This window comes from Corvus hawaiiensis, chromosome 1 (genome assembly GCF_020740725.1).
Source record: "Corvus hawaiiensis isolate bCorHaw1 chromosome 1, bCorHaw1.pri.cur, whole genome shotgun sequence".
NCBI lineage: Eukaryota > Metazoa > Chordata > Aves > Passeriformes > Corvidae > Corvus > Corvus hawaiiensis.
The window spans coordinates 10,607,838-10,631,152 of NC_063213.1; the positions used below are offsets into that span (position 1 = coordinate 10,607,838).

General features: G+C 37.8%; 1 protein-coding gene across 2 annotated transcripts in view; it reads left to right on the top strand.

The window, feature by feature from the left end:
- Nucleotides 1-23,315, top strand: part of WDR37 (WD repeat domain 37) — a 47,170-nt gene that overhangs the window by 16,600 nt on the left and 7,255 nt on the right. For both annotated transcript variants that reach the window (XM_048287105.1, XM_048287173.1), the window contains 6 exons: nt 3,712-3,847; nt 5,213-5,284; nt 7,255-7,299; nt 10,396-10,472; nt 12,208-12,445; nt 12,979-13,120. In XM_048287105.1, coding sequence (XP_048143062.1) covers nt 3,712-3,847; nt 5,213-5,284; nt 7,255-7,299; nt 10,396-10,472; nt 12,208-12,445; nt 12,979-13,120 — 710 coding nt within the window. The remainder of the gene's footprint in view (nt 1-3,711; nt 3,848-5,212; nt 5,285-7,254; nt 7,300-10,395; nt 10,473-12,207; nt 12,446-12,978; nt 13,121-23,315) is intronic.

The window sequence follows — 23,315 nt, forward strand, 5'->3', positions numbered from 1 at the left end:
GCTGAGGGAAATTACAACATTGAGAGCATCTCTGTCCAGTGTGTTCTTTGAAACCTTAATGCACTTCACAGAAGTGCTTTATTTTGACCTCTCCTTCCTTCCTACACAGAAGAGTCAAAGCTGTAACCTTTTGTCTCTTGACCCACAGAGAGAATATAACAAAGAGTTAGGAAGGAGTGTAACTTTCTAACAGACTGTGATTTTTCCATCTGTACCCTGACTGGATGTAGAGTTCCCCAATATCCTATCCGGGAAAGAGACGTGTAGAGTTTTAAGAGTTCAACAGCTCTGAAATTCTTATGACTATACTTTCTATGTGTCTTAAATGAACAGAGCTGTTTCCCAAAATGGTTGTGTTCCAAACTCACTGGGGCAGTAGATTACAAGTTTTCTCTTCAGCCCTTCCTTTATACTTCTACCATACAGGGGGTTTCTTGGGTGTGTGGTTTTTTGGATTGGTTGTTGTTTTTTTTTTTTTTGTTTGTTTGGTTTGTTTTGTTTTGCCTGTAGAAAATTAGAAGAGACTTAAGTTTTACAAACCGATTGTTTTGTGCAGTTGCACACAATTACATTTTTCAGATTGGCAGCGTATATAGAATTAATTTTTTTTCTTAAAAGACCTTTCACTATTTGCTTAATCTAAAGAGAAGACTGATCCTTGACTGCTTTAATATTAGTAAAAAATACTAGGGCTAAAGCGATCTGTTCATTCTCTTGGGGGAAATGCTGAAGTGAACATTCTTAATTCAAGTCCTTCATATGAAATTTCCATACTGGAATACTTTTCATCATTTAGCTGTATATAAAGTTGGCAAAACTCATTTCAGAAAAGCGTTGTTTTAGCAGCAAGGGTTATCCACCAGTGTCCAAATCCTGAAGGGGTAGAGTAGATTTAACACTTGGTATTCTTAAAAGTAATTTTTGTTAACAGACAAGATTCTGTAATTTAGCTGCAGTTGGTTTTAGATGCAGGAATCACTATATGAAATCCATGTTTTGATGGTAACAAAATGTTATGGCTGCTGTTAATGATCCCTGGCTTATGAAAGTTGTTACACATCAGGAAAGCATCAATTGTTTATGCAAAGTCCTAAAATAAACTGAAGTGCTGTAACTTGCTCCATCCAAACTAAATTCCAGGATCTCTGATTTGTCTGGATCAGGATAAAGACTCTTAGAAGAATATTTTTATTCACCCAGTAGTTGAAAGGAATAAAACTTTCTGGCTATGTAGTTCTTGTTCGCACTGCTTAAAGTTGCTTCACATGACATTCTGTTCATCAGGTACAGTGTAATTCTGCTGGACTGGTGCTGAGTTGATCAGGTTTTCATTCTTACTTTGAATGTGCCCTGTCTGTGTAAGAAACGTTTTTACAGGTGCCTCACTCTGTTTGCCATGCAATTGTTTCAGTTTGTATACAATTTTCACTTGTTTACATAGTAAACAATTGCTTACCTATTAGTAAATCCTTTTACAGAAGGAAGTACATGAAACTGTATCAGTTTAAGAAAGAGGACAGACAAAAGTGAAACACACTCAGGATGTGGTTCCCCATTTATTTGTATATGATGATCTACTGAAGTTACTTCAGAAATTTTCTGCACTACAGAGACATCTTTTTATCACGTTGCATGTTCTTTACCTTTCCTGGCTTGGGACATTGTTTATGTGTGTTTACCAAAGCAGGAAGTAGTCCAGGCCCTGTCTATTTTATCCAATTACTGGTATGTGAAGGGCAGCAAAAAAAGAAAGGGAAAAAAGAAGTGTGGAAAAAGTGGGTGTTGAATAAATACCTGTATCAGGATATTTACTATTGGATGGTGTTCTTGAACTCTTATCTTCTGTGTGTTAATTAAAAGACTGCTAATACTCCAAAAGGAGTTTTATATTCTTGCCATTAAATGATAAGTGAAACCACTGTCCAGCAGTTTTGGAAATTCTTTGTTTGTTGGTGGGCTAGAAAATTTTTCTCCGAGAAGAATTTTTCATGAGGGTTTGACTCAACATTAGAAAGACAGAATGCAAGCACAGTCTGAATGTGGGGTTGAGAGCTGGAAAATACCAGGTTTGGAGTTTAAGCTGAGTGCTGTATTAGTCCTTTCCTGTTAGTACTTAATTCAGCTGTTCTGCTTCTCAGACATGAGTGCATTTAGTTTAAGGACTGTGTTCAGTGTGAAAGTTGCATCTGTAGGATTGTGTTCAAAATACAGGAAATTCTGCAGTACGGTTGAACTAATAATCTTTAGCATTAGCCTGTTCTCTTTTCAGTGCGTCTTTAAGGACTGTTCCTTCTGCTGCTGTGAAACCAAAATGCATATTAGCTGACAATTTGGAATTCAAATAGGGCATTATCATTTCATCATAGGAGAGTTGACATGCTCAGGATTTGGAATGCTCTTGCAGATTTTCTTTTAGCTTTAAAAACCTTTTTTGAAGTAATTTGCTTTAATGACATCTTAAGGCCTTCTATTTTAATACCAGAAACTAATGGGATTTTAACCTTAGTTTACTGTCTGAAATGTAGACTTAATTAACTTTCTAACTTTTACTAAGCTGTAGATAAGTCTTAATGTGATTTGTGTTGAAGTATTTAAAGGTTTTGATTTAACTGGTCAGATACCTGTCCGTAATTCCATGCTGAGGAAAACACTGATAAATTGAAGTTGTCTTTTTGTTTCAGTTTAACAAAGCTTTTGAGGTAGTCTTTCTCAAAGAACAGTTATAAGCTTCAAGACTTGTGGGGTAAAAATAGGGTGTTTGTAATGGTGGTTTTACTTTTTAAAGCCATCTTTCATGACTCTTGGTTTCAGTTGTCTCTGGAAGTGTTCAGCAAGACAAACTTTTTTTTTTTTTAATATTGCACTCCCCTTTATCTGAAAATGTAGAATTTCTGCAATTTGGTTCCTTTCTGTAGATACTGGGTGTTTTCAGCATTTCTGCATTGTAGTGACTTGTAGTTTTACTGTTTTACTAGACTTTTCTTCCTTTCATTTGGTATTACATATGCACATACTAATTTGGATTTAATGAGTCTTTTCTGTTTTTCCCCTAATAGCTTCACTTTGAGGGAGCATACTTATCACATGTTTAGATGAGTTTGACATATTTTTTTAAAAGCTTCATTACACAAATAAACAGGCATATGCTCTCAGGTTAATGTTTGATTTGATTAGCTTCATGCAGTTTTAAAGATAAACAGCAGTGAGTGTTTTAAATTGGAATGTTTCTGGGTTTTACTAGAATTATATAATAAGTACATTTTTTTCAAAGACACTACACTGGCTAGCAGGGACTGCCTGAGTTATCGGATGTACTTGTTTGGGAATAGGCAAGGAAAGTTTTAAGGTCTTTTGCTGGGTTTGGTCTTTTTCTTCTTTTTTTCCCATTAAAATCCTTACCCAGACTGAATGGGAAATGCACTCTGCACTTGTACAACTCATTATTCCAATAAGATTGCATTACTGTAGTACAGAATAGTTTGTCTTGCATTCTGTAAAAGGGCTGCTATTAAAAAAGAAAAAAAAAAGAAATGAGAGGTATGTTTGCATCCAAACTCACTTTCCGGCCATCAAATGTCAAAATTTTGACAATAGGGTATTGTCAGAACATTAAAGAATCATGGAAAAGTTAATGTCTGTTTTTATTTGTGAGATAATTACTTAATCTTGGATCAATGTGGAAAAAAAATGTTGGTGTCTCTGCTATTTCAGATTGTATCCAGTTTTAAAACTACAACATCAAGGGCAATCTGTCAACTGGTAAAGGAATATGTTGGCCACAGGGATGGTATTTGGGATGTCAGTGTCGCGAAAACTCAGCCAGTAGTGTTGGGAACTGCATCTGCTGGTAAAGTTTTGTGTTGCTTGAATGTTTAGAAAATGCTTAAGTCGCTAAGCTATAGCAAATACAGATCCAAAGCATACTTGGAAACGGAGCTCCACGCTGAAAGAGTCCTTTTAAAGAAATTCTGTAGCTGAAAAATTCTTAAAATGGGAATTTCCTTTTCCTTAGAGGGTTCAATTATACTTGTTGGTCTTTCTAAAACTTGTGCCAGTTCACTTCCATGCAGGTCGTACTCTCCTTAGTCAGCTTCGCATGTTGGGTGGTGTGGATGGGTGGGATGGGGAGCTGCTTGCCTGGGGAGGCCTCTGGCACAGAACTTCATACGGCTGGATACAGAGACTCCTGCAGGCTTTCTATCCTAGCATTGTTTAGTCTTTGTTTTATAGAAACTATACACGTGGTCATAGTTTGCATATTCTTGTATTCTTGCGTTCTGTCTTTTGCCTAAGAACACAGGGACAGCTAAAAGTGTTAATTTTCAGTCCTTTTTACTTTATTAGATTTATTCCTTCCCACTTGAGGGGGAACAAGTACTAATGAATAAGTCATTAAATCTATTATAGTCCAAAAATCAGTATAGATATTTGTGTAGTTTTAGAAAATTATTAGGGAAATAAATCATAACTAGACAGAATCAGTCAATTTGAAGTGATAGTCTTTGGAAGCTGGAACAGAATCTGAAGGTACTGACTAGATCAGTATTTACAGACCAGAAACCTCTGCTTTTTGGACTGACCTGTTACAATTTTTATGTGCCTGCTGAGGGGCACATTTTATCTTTGTGTGCGACATCTTGTCTTTGTCCTGATTTAACTTGGAAACAGCCATTCTCCAATTCAGCGTTAGGTACTACCCACTTAAGTATTGAATTGTTTAATTTTGGGTGTGTCAGGATAAAGGAGAGGCATTTTGATTTCTTTTTTAAATTAATTTTTTTAGTGCTCTGCAGTGACCTGTATGCATTTGGAACTTCCATGCAGGAAGTAAATAGATTGTGCATAGAGTTCCTGTTTGTAGTGACTGCCTTTTCATCATGGGATGCTTTCTCTGATTTTTTTTGAGTCTCATGATACACAGCTGGAGCATTATATATGAAGCATGTAACCAAGTTAGGAAAAATATCAAAAGTAGAATTTGTCTTTCAATAGTTATTGCAAATTAATCTGATTAGGATAGCACCTTTACTTTTTGGGCAAGACGTGTACAATGATAAGAAAATGTTTTGTATATAAGGTGGTAGTCAAGAGTTCTACATTTAAAATCTTTCATATGGTATGTGCTAGAGTGGAAGATAACTTGTTTGTTGAAAGGGTAAAAATGAAAATCATATGTTTTTAACTATTTACAGCTGCTTTTTAATCTTTGTAGATCACACTGCTTTGCTGTGGAGCATAGAAACAGGGAAGTGCCTTGTCAAGTATGTCGGGCATGTTGGCTCAGGTAAGATAAGGGCATGTTGTGAAAACTGGGAACAGAGCATGGGAGGGGGAAATGTGTTTTGGCCAGCTACAGAAATGTTTATTGGGGTTTCACTTGCAGGTGTGCCAATATCATTACTAAGTCAATTGTGAAGTTCCACTAATTTTCATGCAGAGAGCATTTTGTAATATGATTCTTTATTGGAGAGGCACGTTAAGACAGTTCTGCAGATGCTAAGTGAATAAACAAGTCCATATAAAGAAATTTACAGGCACAGTTACGACACTCAGAAGTTAAATGTCACAACTTACTGAGGTCTCGTGTGTGCGGAGAACAAGGGAAACTTATATAATCCTAAATTAGCTGTCTTGCAGGATCTGTGTTATATTTGGGTTAGAAACTACAGATGCTGGGTGAATATCTGTTTGCACTTATTTGTTTAATATCCCATATATAATTTGCTGCATAATACTAAGATCTTGTTTTTAAGACAGTTTTAAGACAGTTAATTAAATATAGGTGTTTGTCTTTCTTTATACCAATATGAATATTGTGGATACAGGGTTTTTAAACCCCATCTTGGGTGGAGAGGTGCAGTGCAGTGAGTGTTCTTGATGTTAATCTTAATTTTTGGTATCCAATTTGACAAGAATCTGATTCGCCCCCTTCTGTCTCTTAATGAGTTACAATGCAGGATTTTGTAGACCAAAATTGGAGAGGTTTTCCATAGCTTTAATGTGCTGTAGAGAATGGAGCACTTTGAGTGATCATACCCTGGGAAAGTGAGGAACACAGTTACTGACCAGGATTGTTTAGTTAAGTAACTCAGCACATCACAGGAACTTTGTAAGGATACAAATAGAATTAAGTTCTCTAGAACTGCTTCAGCCATGAGTTGTACTTTTTCTTTCTGCTGTATGACTTTTCTCTCCTACAGCACAAAGATAAATACATAGAAAAAACTGGTAACACACTAATGTGTTCAGATATCTCGGGTTGCTTGCTGTATGGACCTTTAAGTTCTGTAAGGTCATGTTTGAAAACTTCACTCACTTGAACTTCCATGCTGATAGTTTTCTTCTAAAATTGCTATTTGGATAACTATGAAAATAAGAAGTTCTAACCTATATTTAAACAGCCGTGTTTAAACAACTGTGTTTGAACAACAACAAAAAAATTATACTGTATATAAATTTTATATAACTATACACATCTATAAACTATATTAGAAATAATGTATTTTTTATTTAGTAAAACTTCTTTTTTTTTGAACAGTTTGACAGTTGATTTGAAATGGTGCAAAGGTTTTGGGTGCCAGCAGCTGGTGCACCATAGAATTAGTTCAGTGTAAGGAGTATCTTTTTAGACTCACTGCACCGTGCTCTCCCAACATGTGCATCTATTTTACTTGTATAATGAATGGAAATGATTTCTAAATTCTGTCTTGAATTGAATCTTATGCACTGAAATGAAATGAAGAGCTTCGTTGGGTGATAGAATTCTTGCAGGCCTATTTTGAAGCCATTATGTTTTGACATGGTTGCAGGACTGAAATCCCATTTGTGTTACTTGCATCAGGTTTTCAGTCATTTCTTCTTGCAATCCTAAGTAATAAGCAGAAAGTTGATGGTAACATATAGTAAGTTTTCATTAAGTTAGAAATAATTATGAATACTTAAATTCTCTTTATGGAAGTCCAGAGCACTGTCCCCTGTCAGCTTATGTACTTCTTGAATGTGGTTTGTTTATCCTCTCTAACATGAATCACTTGTACTAGATTCAGGAAATAACTTTCTAGAAAATATGTGTTTGTTGTATAATCAATTACAGCTGCTTTCCTTGGTACTGCACTTTTATATCACCTAAAAGATCACAACCAAAAGTTGCTTAAAACTTAAGAAGACTTGATTTTTCAATACTTTTAATGATAAAATAATGGCGAAAGAATTCTTTTAGTATACTAATTTAAAACTTTACTTTGTTTCAAACAGTGAACTCCATAAAGTTTCATCCCACTGAGCAAGTGGCTCTTACAGGTATGTAAAGTTTTTTCATATGTTAAGTATATTAATCTTGATGGAAAAGAAGTGTATTTTGCTAAGTTGTTCTGGTTGTAGCCTCTCTCCCTATTGCTTTGTCAGCATCCTTGTTGATTAAATTATTTTTATACTTGAAGGCATAAAAAATCAGAGCTAGATCTTGCCATCTGTGTTTTTCATGTCATGTTGTCATTTGTGCTTCCCTGCTCCAAACCAGACACTGAGAATCATACATCAGCTGAATGTTCTGGAATTCATCCCGGAGTACTGAAAGAGCTAGTAGGTGTTATGGCAGGATACCTCTTGATTATCTACCAAAGGTCTTGGGAGCCTGGAGAGGTCCCTTCTGACTAGTGTTACTCCAATATTCCAAGAAGGGTGTGAGGAAAGATCCATGGAACTACAGACCTGTTAATCCAATCTTGGTTCCTGAAAAACATATGGAGATTATAATTTATTATTTAAAGAATAGTGCAGTCATCAGGCACTGTAAACATGGGTTCACAAAGGGAAGGTCCTGTTTAACTAATTTGACATCCTTCTAGGATAAGGTGACCTGCCTAGTGGCTGAAGGGAATGTGGTGGATTTAGTTTTTCTGGTTTTTAGTAAGGGTTTTGATGTTGTCCTTCACAGCGTTGTTCTGGACAAGTTGTCCAGCTGTGGGATTAGCAGGTTCACGGTGTGCTATGTGGGCAGCTGGCTGAAGGGCAGAGCTCAGAGGGTTCTAGTGAATGGGGCTGCATCTGGCTGGCAAAGGATCACCAGTGGTGTTCCTCAGGAATCAGTTCTAGAGCCAGCCCTGTTCAATAGATTTATCAATGACCTGGATGCAGGAATTGAATGCACCTTTCGCAAGTTTGTTGGTGATACCAAACTGGGAGGTACTGCTGATTCTCATGAGGGACAGGAGGCCTTTCAGAGGGATCCAAGTAAGCGAGGGCATTGGGCAATGATGGATGGGATGAAATCTAACAAGTTCAAATGCTGGATGCTGCAGCTAAAGCAGAGTAGTGTTGAGCACAAGTATAAATTGAGAGAGGAGTGGCTGGAGTGCAGCCCTGCAGAAAGGGCTCAGGGGGTGCTGGTTGTCAGCAGGCTTGATTTAAGTCAGCAGTATGCCTGGGCAGTCCAGAGGGCAAACCTCATCAAACACCCCACAACCAGCTGGTCAAAAGAGGTGAGTCAGTGTTGGTGTGGCCTCACCTGTAGTGCTGTGTGCAGTTCTGGGCCCCACAATTTAAGAAGGTTGTGAAGGTCCTTGAATGTGTCCAGAGGAGAACCCCAAAGCTGGTGAAATGGTGGGAAGTTGTGTGAGAAGCAGGTAAAGACTTTGGGTTTCTCTGGTTTGGAGTAAAGGAACCTGAGGGATGACCTTGTTGCTCTCTACAGCTTCCTGAGGAGGGGAATTGGAAAGGGATGTGCTGAGCTCTTTCCCCTGAGAGCCAGTGATGGGATGCATGGGAATGGCTCAAAGCTCTGCTGGGAAGTTTTAGGCTAAATATTAGGAAGCATTATTTTACCAAGAGGATCACCAGGTCCTGCAACAGGCTCCCTAGAGAGATGGTTGATGCTCCAGGCCTGTCAGTGTTTAAGAGGCATTTGGACAATGCCCGTAACAACACACTTTTATTTTTGATCAGCCCTGAAGTGGTCAGAGAGTTGAATTGGAGATTTGTTGTAGGTCTTTTCCAATTGAAATAGTCTGTTCTATCTATATGTATATCTATAAATGATATTTCCAGAAGTAAAGGAGAATGATATTGCGCTATTGGGTGTGCCGAAAAAGCAGTGTGAAAATAAGACTGTTAGTGTGAAGGTGTTTTCAGGCCTGAGCGTACCATCAGTGCAACTTCAGGTTTGAAAACTGTCTGATTGGTCTAATCCTGTGGTTCATATAGTCCAGCATTTAGGATACTAGCTTTGGGATTAAAGAGGTCTGGATTCAATTTGCCGCTATTAGGTAAGTCATTGTAAAATGATGATAATTGCTGCTGAGGTTAGAAATTAAAACACTTCTGCTTTCTGCATCTACAGTGGGCACTTAAAAGGAAGGTAGGGAGTAGCAGGCCTTCTGTCTAGGATTTATCTGTTTGGATTTTCCTGTTTTCATCTGCTAACTGTAGCCATTATTTTGTTACCATAAACAATTTTACTATGTAAAGTGACTTAAAACCCAAACTAACCTAGCTATAGACAGCTTTTGTTTGATTCTTATTCTCCCATTATTTTTCTGGGAGATGGTTCTGCAAAATATTTCAATTGAGAGTTCTCAGGGATTCTTTTTCTTCAGTGATAATTAATTTAGAACTGGTTAAAAAAAAAAAAAATCTTGCTGCTGATCCAGAATAGTGACATCAGAAATAATATAAGGTTGAGCTTTCTTCCAGCCTTCTTAGTCTGTTAGATGAGATACATTTCCTAGTACTTTCATATACATTGAGCTTGCCAGAATTTTGCATACTAATTACAAACTGTTTTTCTCTATCTAAACCATTCGGCTTGGTACCCCTCAGGTACTGGAACATATTCGTTCTGATCATAGCAAGGACAATCTTGAGTTTTGCCTTAGTTAATAATGAATAAGTCCATTTTAAAACAGATGGAGTTTAAAATCACATGGTACCTGCTGAGCTGTAAACTGCTACTAGTTAAGCTGAGTCATAAGGCAGAAGAGGAGTAGCTTACACTTGCTATTTTGGGTTTCTCATTAAAACCACAGTAAAAATATTTAATGGAAGAAATCATTGAATAAAGAACCCCAGTATTTTGAGAAACAATAAATGAATACCTGGTGATGTATCCAAATGTCACATATTGAACAGTGGTGAGACTCGTGTTCTGATGTGTAGTATTCAAATGTATGTTTCACTGTAGGAGTGATTAATTTGGTAGCTACTTATGTCTTGCATAATGAGTTACATCTGAGATGTTGAGACTTGCTTACCATGAAGTTCATAAGGGTATCTGTTAGGAAAGATAGATGCAACTTAGACAGTATTGCTAAATGTAATATTAAAGCTTGTTTTTATTGCCCATGGAAATGCTCTTATTTATTTTCCCTCTCTTTTTTTTACCTCTTTTCCTCTGTGCAGCATCTGGAGACCAGACTGCTCACATCTGGAGGTACATAGTACAGTTGCCTACACCTCAGCCAACTGCAGACTGCAATGTAAGCAATCAACCTACTGCAACTAAACTAATTGCACAGCAATTTCATCAGATACAGGTTTTATGATAAGACTAAATGTTAAATTTACACATAATTAAAAAATACATGATCTCAGGACTGCCAAAGGTGGGATTTTAAGGTTTTAGTTGAACAGCTGTATTTCAGCTTTTCTTTGAAAATAGACTCCCTTCATGTTTTCAAAGGCATTTGGTGCAGAACAGAATTTACAGCTGCAAGGAGATGAATCAACTTCTTGTTCAAGGTAGTAAATATGTAAATGAACTGTAAAAGTATAATGAAGTGCTTTTTAAACTAGCTAAATTTTTGTAGCTTAACTTACCAAGGCACAAGTATTAGCTATAGTTACTATAGTATTAGCTATAGTTGCTGTGGATTGAAAACTGATGATAAAGACTTGCAATTTTAGCATTTATTTAATTGAGTCTTTATTGATTTCTAATCAACCCTTTCCAGAACACATCACATTGTCTGATGTTGTTGTCCCCAGGCCTTTATTTAGTCAGTGTTTACTCTAGCCTGTCAAATGCTTATTTTACTTAAAACCACCCTTACTAAATTGTGAAGAAAACATAGCTTATAGCATGAGTTTCACAGCAGGCTAAGTAGGGGCAGGAGTTTGCTGTATAATACGAGATAGATTTCTGAATGGAAAATGTTTGATTCAGTTTATTTGATTTGGCATTTCCATTTTGAAAGAAAATAAAAATGTTATCTTTTCCACACCCAAGTAACATAAAAGAAAGATGTTTTTGTCTTGTGTAAGTGAAAAAGGAGTTCAGAGAATGATGTTTAATGATGAGCAAAAGAATTTTTTTTTTGCGTCCAGTTTACATCAGCACTGCATGATGACTATGTATCAGCCAACAGACAAATATTGATGTAATGATTTGATTTTAATGGATAAAAATGTCTGTAAATTATTGTCTTCCCAAAGATTAATATAGTCAGTGTCCTGTTAGATGCTTCCTACCCTTAAAAATTGAAAGGAAAAAGTCCCTTGATAATGTGCTGCAATGAAACTCTAGGGTAATACACTTAGCAGATAGTAAAGGGGACAGATACTCAGAGCTAAAGAGTTTGGAGGAGATTTTAAGATGAAGTAGAATCATAGAATCATTTAGATTGGAAAAAAACTCTTAAGATCAAGTCCAGCTGTTAACCCCACACTGCTAAAGCCCTAAACCATGTCCTTAAGGGTCACATCTACCTGTCTTTTAGATACCCCCGGGGATGTTGATTTCCCCACTTCCCTGGGTAGCCTATTCCAAGGCTTAATAACCCTTTTGGTGAAGGCATTTTTCCTAATAGCCAGTCTAAACATTCCCTGGTGCTACTTGAGGATGCTTCCTCTTGTCCTATCACTTTTTCCTTGAGAGAAGAGACTGACACCCACCTGGCTGCACCATCCTTTCAGAGAGTTGTAGAGAGCAATGAGGTCTCCCCTGAGCCTCCTTTTCTCCAGGCTGAACACCTCCAGTTCCCTCAGCCGCACATCAGCAAGTTGTTAAAAGGAGTTATTAAAACTGCATTTAACTCACTGGTTATGGTCCTTCAACCAAGTTTGTGATAGGGAGTACTGGAATCGGCTGGGTGTAGCAGAATTAATTTACCCACATTCATGTTTAGGGGATTGGGAAGCATTTACCCTGCAAAATGTAACTTAGAGACATTCCTTCCCTTTTATTCTGCATCTTTTTTCTCTTGCATTTTACAGCAAGTGTCTGGAGAAGATGAAGTTGAATGCTCAGATAAAGATGAACCTGATGGAGATGGAGATGGTTCCAGTGATTGCCCCACTGTCAGAGCCCCATTAACTTCACTGAAAAGCCATCAAGGAGTGGTCATAGCAGCCGACTGGCTTGTTGGGGGGAAGCAAGCTGTGACAGCATCATGGGACAGGACAGCAAACCTGTATGATGTAGAGACTTCTGAACTTGTCCATTCTCTTACAGGTATTTGTTCACTCACAAAAAATTAAATTGGTGGTTTGTTTTTATAAGTGGGATTATTTGTAGCAACTAAAACATTGAGAAAAGTAAGTTGTTTCTCTGGAGCAGTATGAGTGTGTACCATCTGCTGCTCAGTGTTGTAACAGTTTCTAAAATTGCAATCTTGTAAATCCCCTGAGCATGAATTTGTCTTCTTTTAAGCTTATGATTTAACCTATGAAAATAGTTGTGTTTAAATTGAACGTACCCAAATTGAATGTACCCAGATTTTAGTTCTTGCAAAAGGCTTTTGCTGTGTTCATGGTGTGTTAAGCAGCAATAACCTGCACTACTGAATGTGAAATAAGTAGTGTGGTTTTTGCCTTCAAACACATTCCCAAACTTTTACAGCAGTAACAGGATTAAAGTTCAGAATGATCATTATTCCTTTCTGTTTAGGAAAAAGAGGAAAAAATCATCAGCATTTCATTCCAAGTGTATGTGGAAATGAAAAGTCTGGTTTTCGTTACCTTACTTGTTCTCATGTGTGATTGTAGGGCACGATCAAGAGCTCACACATTGTTGTACACATCCCACCCAGCGTCTCGTGGTGACATCGTCACGCGACACCACCTTCCGCCTGTGGGATTTCAGAGATCCTTCTATCCATTCTGTGAATGTCTTTCAGGGCCACACAGAGTAAGTGACAGCTCTTTCACAAGTTTTTACAAGTTCAAAAAGTTGCAAATTTGGCCAGAACTGTTCCCATGCTCTTTCTGAGGTACTGAGTTAATTCCTGTTTTGTAAGAGTGATTTTCACAGAAACCCCCAACTGTCCTCCTTCTAATGTAGCACAGCAGTACGTAATTTCCAAAACAACAGCCAGGGCTCTTGGTGTGCTATTGCTCATGTGGTAAGTCCTGATAAAAACTGTTACAATTAAAGGTGATTTAAGGTATGAGGTTCTTTTTGGCATTGGTTATGCCTGCTGTTTGGGGTTATTGCTGTGAGGCAGTGGATCAAGCAGATTGCCTCTGCTTGTCTTGATACTCAGTGTGAAGTAAAGGTTACTCCTTTGAAACCAGTGGATAAAAAAAGGATTAATTTTCACTCTTAAAAGCTTCTAATTTTTACATAAAATAAGAAATAAAAGTATGGGCACCAACTGCCATGTTCTGTCAAAACAGTGATTCTGATGTAACATTTTTAGTTACCAATTTAGGCTTAATGTTGTTGTACTGACTACTATTGGATATGGACAAATATAGTCATGAGAATCTGTGTTCTGGTGTTTACTTACCTTTCTGTTTTTTGGAATTCTGATACATAGAAAATGCAGATGTAACTTGGAAATACTTTACCCAAAGAAGCAAATCTCTTTTTGAGACTAGTGAATGTTTGAGCTTGAATGTTTCAGAAAAAATTTCACCTCCCTCCTTCAGAATAAAATGTGATTGCTAATCATAGCTCAAAATACAAACCACAAATATTTATTCACATTTCTGGTTTTTATTAATTCAAATGCGTAATTTACATTATGACTGATTTCAGTATCCACTTTTTCATTTTTTTAGCTATTGATTAGCCTATATATAAACTAAAACCTCTTTAACCCCCCTGCCCTGGACTCCTGAGCTTGATAAATTACTTGGTGCTTCACAATCATCTGTATAAGTAGGCATCTTCTCCTGATAGAGCAGTAAGCTTGATTTTTGTGGCCTGCATCCTAGAATTGTTTAATCTCATCACTTTTGTGTTCTTCTACCACTTTTCCTAGAATGTCATATAAAGTTGGAAGGTTTTGTATCCCTTGGTGCTTGCATTTTTTCCCAAGCTGATTAACTGCTTTGTCCCAGGACATTTTTTCAGAGAAGTGACCAAGACTGACCAAGTTTCTGTTTTCCTATATGCTTGCTGAGACCAAATGATGTTGATCTTGGGTGATGGTGCATACTGTAAAAACTGTTAGCTGGTGTTTTGGCTTCTATTGCTGAGACCTATAAACTAGCAGAGAGTTTATTTTTTAGGAATGGAGTAGACCTTGTGCAACCTCTTCAGTCACTCTTATTCTAGCTTTTAATCGTCTTCATGTTTGTGTTTGTGTGCTTTATCAACTGTCTCTGTTTTTAACTTTGAATGTATGAGTTTTTAGTATTGACATAGGCTTTTTCACCAAATGCACCCTAAATTTGAGGGTCTCACAACTGACTTTACTTTTCAGTGGCCAGGGCTGCAGAGGTCTCTGATTTGTGGAAGGGGTAATTCTGTTACAGAAGGTGTTCCACTGAGGAGTACAGTTAGAGCAGAGATGGGGGGGTTGGTATTTTTGCAGTTGAGACATACTTTGAGGAATTTTATTTTTGTTCCTTTATTGTACTGCCTACTGGCAAAATATTTTTAAATTGCTTTCTAATCAACACTAACAATCTTCTCACGTTAAGCAGCACAGAAGAAACTGTTTTATCTGTTGTGAAAAATACATACACAAGAGACACTTTTTTGGCTTTTCTGAATGTCTATTTGAATAATATGCCAAGTATTTAATATTTGGATAGGCCCTTGGCATCAGTTCTGTAAATTGGATGTTACAGTTGTTAACACTGATGATTTAGAGTCCTCAACCGTAAGTTTTAACACCCTCTGGCTGAGTCGTACCTGTTGAGTCTGGAGCTCACAGAGCAGCTATTTTTTCCCAGTGTGTTTCACCAGATCAACTCTTAATGCGCTAAGCCAATATAATTAGATGCCAAACATCTCAATCATGAGGCCAGCATTCCGTGTTTATTGTGTCGCAGCACCCAAAATCTCTCTCCATCCGATCCCTTCCTCCTGGCGGGGGATCCGCGCTACAGCCGCTCACCAGCAGGTGGCAGCACCGCACCGCGGCGGGCGCCCGGCCCGGCCCGGCGCGGAGACGGCGGTGCGATCTCAGCTTCCTCTAATTAGCTTAATGAACGACACTGGGGGTTTACTCGAAATGGCTCGTTATCGTGTGAAAAATAAAACTGATGCCGATGTGTTGAGAGACTATAGAATCCTGTTAAAGACAGAGTATATAAAGCTTTTATAGAGTTAATTGATGCCAGAAGATGAAGAGTTGCAGTGCATTGTCCTGTATGTCAAAGTGATGGTATGTCATCATCTATGAGAGATTGTTTGTATCTTAAGTGGCCTAAGAAATCACCTTTTATTTTGGTGTCCTGAGCATAGCTTCATTAAAAGCAGATTTTTTCTTATCATCTACTACTAAGGCAATTTAAGAAAATAAATTCTCATCCGGTAAGGCCAGAAGGAATTGTTGTGGTCAAGGTGTCTGTCTTGAGCTGCTTGCATTGATATCTGTTTTGAATTAGGAGGTAATTTTAGAATTGACAACATTATGTTAGGTTGTTCCAATGATAAAGATTTCAACTTATCTCTTGGTAAATTCTGTATGTTGCTTGTTGCAGTGTTTAACTTCTTTGCTAAACTTTTTGTGCTTCCCTGGTCTGAGTCTGTCTAGCTTCAGTTTCTGTGTTCTGTTTTTTTATCTTCAAAAGCTTTGTTTCCTATATTACTTATAAAAGTTTCCTGTATTTTCTGTTCTTATTTACAAGCTATGTGTTTTGCCTCAAAGTGTGTTTCTAAGTGTATTTTGACATTTATAGACTTAGTATAGTGCGTTGATAGTGCTTTTGCACTTCAAGCCTGCAGTCACCTAGTGTCTTTTTTTGAAGTTGTATCTTCCCATGGAAGTTTCCAGTTCTGTAAACATTGCTTGTTTACATTTTTCATATACTCTGTGTGTGTCTATAAATATGACTGCTTCAGTTCAATACATGACTTACTTGCCTGTGCCCTGCTGACACAGCAGGTAAAGTATCTTGTCACTTACTCTTTTAGATTTGCTGTGCCCCCAGTTCATCTCCCTTACTTATTCTCTGCTGATGAAAAAAATACGAAATGATGTGGAAATAAGACTGATGTTTCCTTAAATATAAATCTTTGTTATTATCTGGTTTTATGTGTGCAGCAATAGGAATTTGTCTTACTAGTGCTGTGAATCCCCAATCACATCCTCGTATGAGGAGTTTAACAGAACCCTGGGAAAAGGCTACATTTATTTTATAATCCAGGCACTAACTTGTTGCCTGTTAATTAAATTGATTTCCTGAGTTAAAGCTTCCGAAAATTATACTGGTGACTCAAATTCCAATACCTTTTTTCCAGCAGATACTGCTTTGAAATACATGATTGATAATAACAGCTGTTCTCTTATTGAGAAATTATTCAGTTTAGAGGTTATTGATTAGAGCTCTTCAAATTGAACTGAGGTTTTGTTCTGATCTGAGGAGCAAAATGGTTCTGGCATCTACATGGCAGTTTTCATTTCACTTCACTTGTGCTTTCCTTTGCCATCACCTGCACAGCCTATCTTGTCCCAGCTGTGAAGGCCTTGCTTTTCCCAACACGGTGGCCTAGTTGAATAACTCTGGGCATGTTAACATGCTCTTGCATATCTACTTGATGAGTTTTTCTGTCCCTTTGAGCACTCTGCATGTGCAGGACTGTCTTGATGTGTGGAGCCTTCTAAAATCCTAATGTTGGTAATTTTTACCATTTGTAGCTTTAAAAAAAAAAATCTTAGTCTGTACAAGTCTAGCCAGTACTTTACAGATTTTATACATTTTTTCTGACAATTTAGTAACATTGGAAATAAATTAATACCTTGGGGGCAACAGAATGTTTATTAACTAGTGGATTCTTGCACACTTTTTAAACTAAGCAGTGCTTTTACTATACATTTGTAGTATGTTGATGCTCATATGTAGCTGAAAAGTTAATTGATAAATAATAAAGGGTTTTGTTTTCTTTAGTGACTGTCAGAGGTACATAGTGGTTGGGGACATTGCTCTTGAAATGCTTGAAAAAAACTATGCAGGGCTTCCAAGTCTGGACTTGCAAATGCCATCCTTCAAGAATAAAGTGATGTCTTCAGAAGCAGCTTTGGGTTGCTCTCCTTAAGTGAATATCCTTTGTTAATGCTTCTTGATTGTTCAGTATATAGTTATGCACCACCTTGTCATGGCAATTAAATGCATTTTTGATCTTTAAAAACCCCATAAATTTGAGCGAGTACTTTTGTCCTAGCCCAAGAAAATGACAAAGTTTGTTTGCTACTTTTCAAACTTACTGATGTTTGTGGCTAGATTGAGCCAGTGTGTCAAGCATGAATGTGTCTTAGCTGTGGAATCTGTATCCTTATGTTACTTTCTGGGCAAACTCGGGAAAAAAAACGCTGATCATGGATCTTATGTTATTTCTTACAAAGAGCTTATAGCTCTTTCGGACTGCAGCGTATTCCATCTCCTTTCACTCTGCTTGTGTGGCTCTAAGAGACCAGAAGGGAAAGTTCCTGTTCATTTGCTGCCTGTATGTCTCTGAATGTGCAGCTGGATGGTGAGTTGTGCTTCATCCTGAGAACTCTGAAATTAGAGAATTGCAAATATGTCTTGTTTCAACTTTTTATTTTCCAACCCTTATGCTTGCTGAAGAATCTGCACTAAAAAATAGGAAAATTACTAAGCAGCTGCTGATTGGGATGCTGGGCTGAATCTGACATTTAGTGAATTGACAGTTAATGTCAAAATGGCATTCTGTTTCAAGAGCGTAATAATTGCTTTAGTTTTTGTGGACACTTGGGTTTGCCAAGGTCAGTTGTCTTTCTCAGGTTCTTTGGTCTGCAAGATTTAATTCTCATATCTTATTTGTGTCTGTGTTGAATATATTGTTCATGAAAGAGCAAGTCATGGCAGGGGGAAGTGCCTTTTCTCCAGGCAGCGATGTCATTGGACATCCCTGTTGGAAAGCAGTCTTATTCTTGATATGCCCAATATTACAAGGTCACTGCTAGGTATTCAGCCACACTTTCTTGGTGAAGGTAAAACATTTGTGGATGTAGTCCTAAAAACGCAAGCTTTGCACCTTTGACTAATTCTGTGCTTGGGCTTTTAGTCAAAACCTTTTGTGCCAAACAAAATGTAACAAGTTGGATGCTATCAGTGGAGTTTGATCAGTCTAACACATAATGGTTTTAGTGATGCTTTGTCTACCATTTTTCTGTTGTTTCTCATCAAAGAATGCCTTAGGCATTCACCATGTGTGGATATCTCAATCTAGGTTCTGTAAGAAATGCAAAATTTTTGTGATGAAACATTCAGTTTTCTCCCCAAGCCTCACTGATTAACTAGATGGTTGTGATATTGCTGTTAGTATTCCTACCTTGTTTTGTCTGCTGAGGGCTTTTTTCCCCTCTTGCATTTTATTGAGAAAAGGCTCCAAACTTGCATTTCACACACTGTTCTGATCCTACATTTGCATGTTGAATATTCTTTAAATGAAGATTATGGCCTGGGCTTGAAGCCCTAGGGTTAGCTTTTTAAAATGCTTCGAGTGCTTCTGAACATGTTTACAAAACCTTTCGGTTTACATTTACTACATACAGGTAACATGCTAAGGAATCAACAGTTTTCTTAGACTTGTTAGCAGCCTTAATGACTGATAACCCCAGGGATCCAGCTTTGAATTTGCCTCACTTCCCATGCTGAGTGCTTCTTCATAGATCTGTTTCAGGACAGACTAGGGCTGGCATGTTTTACATGCCTTCAGCCCATCCAGGTTGCCTCTCCTTGCTCTCTTGCACAGCTTGAATTCCCAATTTTCTCGCCTAACATTCCGCCAACCTGATACTGTCATGGAGTTACCAAAGTGCCAAAAAAAGGCAATTTGAAAGTGAATATTCTTTTGATAATTTTGTTTCCTTTTTGTTCTTCAACATTTTCTGGTGTCAGATGGACTTCCTCAAGGCAAATGTTGCTTCCTAATTAATGGAGAAGTACAAGAAATTTTGAATAACGTACTCTTTAAGAGTAAGTGCTTAAAATTAAAAGCTCTGTAGCTAAAAGAAAAAAAATCCTTTAAGTATTTTATTTTGGGGAATGGGATATGTAACAAAGTTTGGTTGCACTCAGTGTTAGACTTTAGAGTTTTGTCAATTGCTTTAAAAAAGATGTAGATGATAAGTCTGTATCCAATTGGTTTTGAGTGCTTTAAGCCTCACTACAATAGATCAAGAGAATCTTAATTCTGTATTGAATGCATGCACTAAGGAGTGTTACGATTTTTATTCAACCGACCCAGAGAGGAGGATAGCGAGAGGCCTTTTCTTTGTATCCTATCTTGAGCTCAGGTAACGTATGCAGCAGTGGTGCAGGAATAAATGGAACTTTTTTAATCCCCTCATAAATGTGATGAAATGGATTTAAAAATATTTGCACCTTAACTAACTACTAACTTAGCGTTGAGAAATTCTTATAAAAGCTAGTTACTGTTTTCAATCTTGCATAATTTTATTATTTTATGACAGATAGTGAGAAAGGCAGATACTGGCAATTTTCTGCAAGCGTCATGAAACATGTATCTCTGGTTTAAATGGTAAAGCTTTGTTAATTCCTGGAGAAGAGGAAGGTCAGGGTGGATTTTATTGCTCTCTGCAACTGCCTGACAAGAGGTGGGGCTTGGCCTCTTCTCCCAGGCAGCCAGTGACAGAATGAGAGGAAATGGCTGCAAGCTGTGCCCATAGAGGTTTAGGTTGGACATTAGGAGGAATTTTTCACAGAAGGGGTGATCAGACATTGGAATGGGCTGCCCAGTGAGGTGGTGGAGTCACTGTCCCTGGAGCTGTTTAGGAAAGACTGGACATGGCACTCAGTGCCATGGTCTGATTGACGTGGTGGTGTTTGGTCATAGGTTGGACTCGATGATCTCAGAGGTCTTTTCCAACATAATTGAGTCTGTGATTCCGTGATGTGTTCTTACTGTTTCTCAAGTTGAAGAAAAAAGCTCTGCTGATATTTGGAAATAAATCCACAGACAGGCTTTGGGAATTATATCTGTAGCTGTTCCTGGAATCGAGTGCTTTTAGCATTTCTGAAACCTGAATGCACTCAGATGTGCAGTACTGGTGTGCTGCTTACCTGGGACTCCTGTGGTCAGTGCCATCTCCTGTTGAGATGGGCAGTGGGGTCGTCCGCATCTGGAGGTTTTAAACACAGGTCCTGGCTTCCCCTCAGACTGCAGACTGCTTGGTGTGGGGATATGCTTTGTTCCCCTAAAATAAAGGAAACTTGTGCAGAAAATGTGATACCAAATTGAGCTTCCTTTAGGTTTTTTTTCTGAATTTTACTACTTAAAATGAGAGGCATATTTGAGCCCTCAAATTTTGCTGCTTGCATACAATTGTATGTAAATGTATGTATTCAAGTTACCTTGAATAAATTTATCTGAAAGCTCTGGTTTGGTGCATTTTCATCCCACACACAGATGAATGCATGTAGATGCCTTTTCAAGGCCATGAAAATGTGTTGTCCCCAATTCAGTGGTAAATCCCAGTTTAGATTGCAAATCAAAATGGAAAGAGCAGTGTTAACTTTTTTTTTGGTGCATTGCCAGTGAGAGTTCTGCATCAGCATTTCATGGTCCAACATTTCCAATGTTTTTTCTTTCCCCTCTTCCCCTATGTGTGAAATTTCAGCAGATTGTTATGCAAAGCAGTTTTGTGTCTCAGTGTGACTGGGGAGACAGCTGTTCAGCCTAATGAGGAGTGTGAGCACCACAGCATTTCTGGTGATTGAGACCCACGGAGGGAGCAGGATGTTCGAGGCCAGGCAGTGGTGTGTGGTGAGGAAGTGCCACGCTGTCAGCTGGAAGTACACGCTCGGCTGCTCCCTATGACAAGATAAATGAGTTTTGCTGGGGTTTGGTGGAGACTGAAGCTTTTTTGGAGAACAGTTGTAGCACACCAAACTCCCTGTGGGACTCACAGTTTGAAGTGTCATAAGACTGATTCCTCTTCACTTGTTTCTTTTTTTTTTGTTTTTTAATGTCCTACAATACCTGTCATCTTTTTGAGTTATTAAAAATCTAATGTCTTCTAGCATTCAGTTAACACAGAGGCTGATGATCTCTTGTTGATACTTTTTATTAGTTTAGCCAAGGGGATGTTAACCAAAGTTTTATCTGGGTTAGAACAAACTGAAGACTAATACAAACAAAATTAAATCTAGCCCCATGAAAATAGAGGAAAAAAACTTAATTTTTGTGATAAAGATGGGGTTATGGAGGCAATACTTCTGAAAGGTTGTTTGTTTATTGGCTGCTTGTGTTAACTTCTTTCTTCCCACACAGACTTTGCTTCCCTTGCTTTCTTCTCACCATTTCCCTTTAGTTGGGCTGAAATCCTGGTTTAGTTTTTAAGTAGGTAAATGGCCTTTCTTCTTGTCGCTATTTTGTTTAATTAAAAAAAACAAATAAACACAAACCCAAGGAAAAAACTGGTGAGATGCATCTGTCATGTTAAGAGATACCCCAGATGGAAATCAGAGGAGACAGAACATGATTTGTGCTTCATAAGATCTATGAGCGCAGCACTTGCTCATGTTATAAGTCAATAGTGTTAAGCATGTTTTTGAATTTAGATGCATGTGATTTTTTAAAGTATGAACTCAATATGTTCCACTTTAAAATAAAAAAAAAAAAAACAAAACCAAAAAACCACTTAGTCTTTACTCAGATGACAGTGACATGCTGATAACCCTCCCCAGAGCTGTCAGGTTTGTGAGAATGATACTGTTTTGGCCTTTCTAGACTTGTTGTTAAGTTACTTAAAACTTCAAGCCTTGCAATATTATTTTGAAAATGAGATATTTTTGAGAATTGAATTGAATGTTCCCCTTAGAAGAGTCATGCTTCATTTTTGTAAAAGCACAGGGAATGTTATGCAGATATCCAGATACTCTTTGCTTTGGAACTGGGACCAAAATTCTTGGTCATAAACACTGGGTTCAGTAAGAAATGCTTTTATATTTAGCTGTTAAGTTCAAAACTCCTCATGTAAAAGATGGTTTTCCTAGTCCCATGTGCTTGCAAATAGTGCACATCCCAGCCTGCAGGGCCTTGCAGGGCTGAGCTGAGCGTGAATGGAGGGCTAAGACCACTAAACACCTTTAGAGTTGTCACTAAAAACAGACCAGCAGCCTTCCCTTTGCCTCTCTATCACTTGCCCTGTTTCCAGAGAGCTACAGCAGAATTTCATTGCATTTTTATTTTTCAAACTTTTGCTTAGTGTACCCAGTAATATCTGAATGGTTAAGCTGGAAAGAGTAAGTTAAGCTGGAAAGGATTTTGTTATCTTCTTAGAGTTTTTGTAGGAGCAGGAAGGATCGAGCTAACCTAGGGTTGGCATTCTGTTTTCCTGGCAATAGTTTTGAATATTTTTATTTTAAAAATGATAAATCTAAGGATTAGAGAACCTCATGTGGTCAAAGAAACTTAACCATGTTTGAAAGTGATAAATGATAAAGCAGAACCAATATGAGATCAGAGAAGCTGGAAAGCTCTTTAAAGTTTTGAAAAAAAGCACCCAAAAGTGGAGGGTTATTTTAAGACAGTTTCACAACACATTCCAGTTGTAATTGGAATAAAATGTATGATGGGAAAACAGATTTGTTTGTTGGCAGCAGAATACTGAAGTGCAGTACATTCACTCACCTGGAGGTTTTCTATGACTTGAATTCCTTATGCTGTTGTGTGCTAGGAAGTCTCCCAACGTGTGTGCAAATTATGGAGATTGAACACAGAATTTTAAACTTACAAACATTGCTTCAAAACTGTTGCAGCAGCATAGAGTTTAGTGAAAGCCTGAAATATTTTTCTGAGGTATTTTGCAGCTTGTGTAAAGAACTAGTGAGAAGTGCAGATGTTGGTAAGTTTGAAGGAGGTTGGGCTGGTAGAAGACAAGTTTGGTGGTAAGAACATACCAGCTGTATTGTGCAGCAGCTTGACTGCATGAGTGAGT